At 43.0% G+C, this 6,197-nt stretch overlaps 1 protein-coding gene across 1 annotated transcript in view; it reads right to left on the bottom strand.

Annotated features, from left to right (window-relative positions):
* Nucleotides 1-352: 352 nt before the first annotated feature.
* The window catches only part of gareml (GRB2 associated, regulator of MAPK1-like), a 21,333-nt gene continuing 15,488 nt past the window's right edge, over nucleotides 353-6,197 (bottom strand). The window contains exons 5-7 of the mRNA XM_037685610.1: nucleotides 4,605-5,455; nucleotides 2,662-2,831; nucleotides 353-944 (exon numbers count right to left, since the gene is read on the bottom strand). Of these exons, the coding sequence (XP_037541538.1) occupies nucleotides 353-944; nucleotides 2,662-2,831; nucleotides 4,605-5,455 (1,613 nt within the window). The remainder of the gene's footprint in view (nucleotides 945-2,661; nucleotides 2,832-4,604; nucleotides 5,456-6,197) is intronic.

Raw genomic sequence — 6,197 nt, 5'->3', positions numbered from 1 at the left:
TTATGCTCATGTGTCAAATTACTTTTGTACATTAAAGGAAAGCTTGTTCCTCTTAGATTTTATTTTGAACACAGTGTGAGGGCCACAAATGTCCACATAGTGTCTAAAACTCTGCTAAGCTGCGCTGTGGTTCAATCCTAAAGGGGCATTTTCATCATGTAGCTTCCATTTGAGCCAATGTTAGTAAACTAGTTCCAGTCTGTGATTGACAGTCAGTTCTACAGTTTAACCACAGTGTGGCGAGATTTCCTCAGGCTTCCACCAGAGGGACTGGCCACCAGTTGGTTGCAGTGGAAGGCACATTCAGGGAGGCTCAGAAGCCAACAGGCACGTTGTCAGAGCAGAGTGAGTGTTAGATCTTCGGCCTCCAGCCCTGGATGAACTGTGTGATTTTGGTCACATGTAGTCGGCTCAAGTGAAAATCATGTGACAGAATGTCCTCGGTCAGCTGCACCAGGAGGCTGCCGTCTATTCGCTCCCTCTGGAACACCGCCACCGCTGCCTCGGGTAGGCCGATGAACCGCAGGCACGCTGACACCTCCTCCAACGAGAGCGCAGACAGGTCAGCAGGGGGTCTCCAGGTGGGGTCAGGAGGCGGGGTTGACCCGTCGGTGACGTTTGTTGACGTTCCACCACCTTCTGCGCCTCTGGAGGAATCTGTAGCGGAGTTAGCAGCGGGCTCAGGCGAGGGGCAAGGAGACTGACGGTTAAACGGGTTTAACGCGCCAAAGGGAGCAAAGCGACTCTGAGGGGGCGGCGGCCTGAGTCGGGGTGCGGGGGGGGTGTAGGGATCTACCCATGGCTCTGCCCAGGCGGCCTGCGCAGGCTGAGAGTTGGACGTGTTGTCTGCAGGGACCGGCTCAGGACTGGCTGCGTTAGGAGCAGGACAATCTGTCCAGGAGCACGGGTAACAGTAGAGGGTGGCGTCGGGAGAGGGCGAGCAGCTGGAGCGGAGAAAAACACGACATTAAGATCCGTTTTATAATCATAATTAAAAACGAATGAAAAACATCACTTCATGTTGGTTCCTTTACAATCCCAATATTTAAATAAAAAAATTGTCAGGATCAAGATTCTTCATGACAAGAACTTTTATTTTAACAATTCGTTTTATTTGACTTTTGGTAATGACGTGTTGTTCAATGAACGACTTCTCATGGACGTCAAAACTTCTTCTGGTAAAGAAGTACATTAAAAAAAAACTTTTTTATGAGACTGTATGTTTTTAATCTATTAAATCAACAACTTTTTGTCTCAAAAGTTAAAAAGTTTGCTAAAAAAAAATAAGACAATTTATTTGATAACATTTGATAATAAGGTCTGGACTTATAAATGATCTAGATGTTTTTTCGCTACGTTTCTTTCTCCTTTTAATTATCATTTTGTTTTCAACTGTAAAAAAAACAACAACTTAAATTTGTATGAATAATTTGTGATTGTTGTCGTCACCACTCTTTGTTAAAATCCAGGTCTCTCTTGTACATGAGTCCTCGAGGCTCAATGGGATTAACCTGTTTAAATAAAGGTTGAATGAAAAACAGATGAATTTGTACTGAAACAAAAAAGGATGTTAGAAAAGAACTCAAGATCAGTGATAAAATTAGGTTTAAATTGTTCGTTCTCGTGAAACGTGAGTTTTCACAAATAAAATGTAAGACGAGTTCAGAAACTAAAGAACTATCTTCATCAAGGACTCAAAAGTTTAGCTTTTAACTAGCGTGTTGCTAATTCTAGCTTTTGCTTCGCTGGTTTTAACAAATAATTAGTTTCAGTTTTTTTCAACAAATACTCTGCAGTTTGTCAGAAAGAGCACATTTCTGTAGCTCGGATTTATCTTGTCGTTCTGGAACAAGTTGATCAAAGTTTTATCTGAAAACTGTTCCAGAACTAATACAGAAAACATTGTTGAAGGTCTAAACTTCCATTAAAAGTCTTTCTGTTCTTTAGGTTCATATGTAGTTTTGTTTCTTGAGGTGAACTGATTGTATTTGTTCTATTAAACTCTTTTCTTTAAGCTCCTGGAGAATGGAATGTTTCATGTTAGGCAGCTCAGTGGTTGGCACTGTTGCCTCACAGCAAGAAGGACCTGGGTTCAACCCCCAGTTTGGACCTGATCTCTTTCTGTGTGGAGTTTGAATGTTCTTCTTGTGTTTGTCCGGGTTTTCTCCACATACTTCGGTTTCCTCTGACAGTCCAAAAACACGCGTGTCATGCGTAGCCTTCAGGCGCAGGTCTCCCTTGCAAAAGAGATCTGTGATCTCAGAGGGATTTGCCTGATTAAATAAAAGTTAATAATGTTTTAAACCACAGCAGAAATCTGCCACGATCGAACTCTGTTGCTTTTTTTTTAACGCTGAAGATCTGGGAGCATTCTCATGTACGGTAGACAGTAAATTGCTGAAATGTCCTTTCCCCCATTTTGGATATAATCACCTTTTAAATAAAGCAGAGAGTTTGTTTTAATTCTTCATATTAAGTGCAAACATTTCCAGACCTAACACTACACAACTTTTGCTGCTGCTGCTATAAATTATTTTTTTCACTGATGCTAGAAAAGACTGGTGATCTTCTCAGTAGATCAATGTAAAATAAAGCAAATAAATGTTTTTTTTTTTTTTTGTTGGTCAGTGCAGGTTTCAGTAAAAACAAGCTATACAGTACCTGTCATGCAGTCCGGAGGAGTAAAAGGAGAGGTTCGGTCTTGGGGAGGTGGATGTCTTGGGGAAGCGAGATGGAACAGGAGGGCTGGGGGTTGGACTGGAGATGGAGCCTCCTTTAGAGCAGCGGGGGGGCACCGGAGGGGCGATCAAGTAGCGGCACTCCTCCCTGACCTACATGAAAACACACACAAGCACAATAATAACAACACACACACGTCAGCAATAACTAAACTAACTTCTCAGGAGGTTTTATGCGAGTGTGTGTTCCGCTTGGTAAATGTCAAACTTGGTGACCTTTAGACCTCAAACAAACTCCCACACATTCACACACACACGCACACTCACAATGGCTGCACACACACTCATGCATGCAAACACCGTGGTGGCAGGCTAAATATCAGGGAATGAGGAACACCGTGTCAGGCTATAATCCAGTTGCTAAGCAGATGTCCACACCCACACAAAGCTCTGCAGAAAAAAAAAAAAAAAGTTTGGTAAATGAAGCAAAAACACGATAACGCAGCGTCTGCAGGCACCACATACACAAACATCATAACACTTTTCCTTAGGAACAACTAAATATGACAACAGTAACCACCTCTGCATCTAAATCTACTCCGGTATAAAATGTTCTTTTTAAACTACCAGTGGTTTTTTTCTGAAATTGTTTCATGTTTCCAAACCTTATCTTGGTTCTTCAAACTGAATGTAAGAACAATGAATATAATGAAATGGTGAGTTTGAATCGAATTTGTTCAGTGATTCACGAGGTATTTTAGCACACACACATTTATTTTTCTTTCCGACCATCAAAACATTTCTTTTCAGCAGGGAATGGTCTTTTCCAGCACGTCTCAATCTGTAGCTAGGCCTGTCACGATAAACGATAAATCAATTCATCGCATGATAAATTAAAATAATCGACCTCATTTTCATTTATCGTTTCTTCGTCTCTCTCTTTCTACTGAAGACACTGGATGACAAAAAGCTCAACTCCGGTGCTCTTCACTGACCCCTCCCTTTCTCTTTAAAATCTATTTTAACGATCCAAAATCACGTTTTTGGATCGTTAAAAGCAGCTAAGCTGAGACGCTAAGCTACGAGCTAAGCTAACAGGCCGACCTCGGGAAAAAACCTCCATCTTGTCGAAGCTCCAAAATTCACGGTCGAACCCGTGCCTTTGTGTAAAAAGTTGTTTTTCTCTGCAAAAAGAAGCTGAGAACTTGTTTACTGATTTTTTTATTAAAAGCTTTGTGTGATAAATGTTATGCTAAAGAGCTCAAACCACACTGAGCGTCCGCCATTTTGAGATCTGAAAAACAGGCACCAGAGACAGCCCATGTCACGTCAAGGGGCCTCCCTCCCGTTTTTCTTAGAGACACGCTGCTCGCTCCCTCGCTATCAAAGTCTCATATTACCATCAAGTGATCAAAAAAGGTACTACACACAAAAATTAGCCAACATTTCTTCTTAAATTTGACAATAATTACTAATTATTGTCAAATTTCAAACAATATTATTGTTTATCGCAATCATTTCTGAGACAATTAATCGCCCAGCAAAATTTGTTATCGTGACAGGCCTATCTGTAGGCACCACTGAATGATTTGATGACAACGACAACAGATTTCATCAGGTTTCAGCTGAACATCTATTGGAGAATTGTTGTCTTCAAGTGAAAATAGTTGCACCAAACATAAGCAACTTAGTGTTTTGATTCTATTTGTCGCTCCTCTGTACTGTAAGTATTCTAAGCAGAGGCAGTATGCAGAAGCCTTTCCAGGAAATGAGTGTGTGTTTGTGTGTCTGAGTGTGTCAGCAAGGTTTAAAAGCTGTAATGTATTAATAATTCACGCCAAGCATTTTTACTTTTAAAAGCCGGATGCTGCTGTGGACAGATGAGAGACAGGATGACGGAAGGGACAGTAAGGTGGGGACACTCACAGCATCAGATTTAGGAGGTATAGGAGGAGGGGTGGACACTCGTGTCACCACGGTACCAAGAGAACCGTCCAATGAGGAAGACGTGTGGAAGGATATAAGGTTTGGTTCTTTCCCCAAGCCCTCTGCGTTCTGATTTGTCCAGAGTTCCTCATAAGGGATTTCCTCACTGGTCCTCATCTCATCCTCAGTCCACTCAGGAGTCACATACTCCCGTTCCTCACCTGGCCCCTCCCCCAGCTGCTCTCCAAGAGAGTCCCTGCAGCGCTGCGATACACTCTCTGACACCCCACTGATATAGCCGCACATGGAGAGGCGCTGCAGCGCCGGGGCCAGCGAGTCCTGGCCTGACACACACAGGCGCGAGTGCCGTGGGCTCACACACTCCTCTGTCATACACTCCAGCTCAGGTCGGGTTTCTCTAACAGCATGAGAGTAGGCATCTGGGTCGAAGGTGTGCCGCAGCAGAAGGCTCTCCAACGCTGCTGCGTGAACGGAGGCCTCGGCCACATTAAAACGGGGCATGCAGCGCAGCAGCAGGAAGTGAGAGGGAGACACTTCCTGTCGGCGGAGGACCAAACAGAGCACCACAGTCTTGCTTACGATGTTGAGCAGTTTGTAGCGGTGGCCTTCTCGCACCAAGTGGCGGTCGTAGGGGTTTCGCGGCGGCCGTGAGGGCACAGTCACGTTGACCGGAAGGCGAACTCGCTCGATGATGGTGCGTATTGTGTGCTCCCCTCCCAGCATGCCTTGCTCCATAGGAGAGCGCGTGCAAAAGCGTCCACGGCAGCCAAAAGGCAGGCTGACACTCTGATTGGTGCGATGGTTCATACAGACCAGACAGGGAGTTTTACCTGAACAAAGAAAGAACAAGGTCAGGAGGATCAAATAACACCAGTACATGCATGTCATGTTTGTCTGTCTACACTGAGGTTCTGATGTTTATCATAAACAAAAAGGTTTCAGACAGAAACACGAGATAAATAAAACAAGACCAATTTAGGGTCTTGAGGGAATTCATATCACCCACCACCTTTCAGGCCAGAGTTTAAAGATCTTATGTTGAGAAATGACGGCAGTTGGAGCCGTTTCAGTCAAACTTTGTAAAATACCTTTATGCAAGATGTCATGCGAGGTCCAGAGATCTCGCAAGATACGTTTGCACTCAGAGTATGAGTTGAAGAGAACTCTCAGCTACTACCACATTAAACTGTAGCTCAGTATAGATACATTTGTCAAAAAGATGGTTATGGGTAATTACCTAAGACCACAATGTTGAATGAGATTACTGCCAAAAGTTATTCACACATACATCCAATTATTACACTTTAGTTTGAATAAAAATCAGTTCATGAGATATTTTGCTAACACGGCAGACAAACCAACAGAGACATAATCGCCTTTTCACCTTCAGCAGCGATAATTAAACCTCTTTGGTTTGCCTGGAACACTTACCTATACAGCCGAGGAAGTATTACAGTACAATACATTTGAAGATTAAAGTTGATTTCAACTCATATACATACATACATACATACATACATACATACATACATACATACATACATACATACATACATACATACATACATACAT

This window comes from Nematolebias whitei, chromosome 12 (genome assembly GCF_014905685.2).
Source record: "Nematolebias whitei isolate Nwh7 chromosome 12, NemWhi1, whole genome shotgun sequence".
NCBI classification, from domain to species: Eukaryota; Metazoa; Chordata; class Actinopteri; order Cyprinodontiformes; family Rivulidae; genus Nematolebias; species Nematolebias whitei.
The sequence above is the reverse complement of the archived record's forward strand: the minus strand, read 5'-3'. Positions and strand labels throughout refer to the sequence as shown.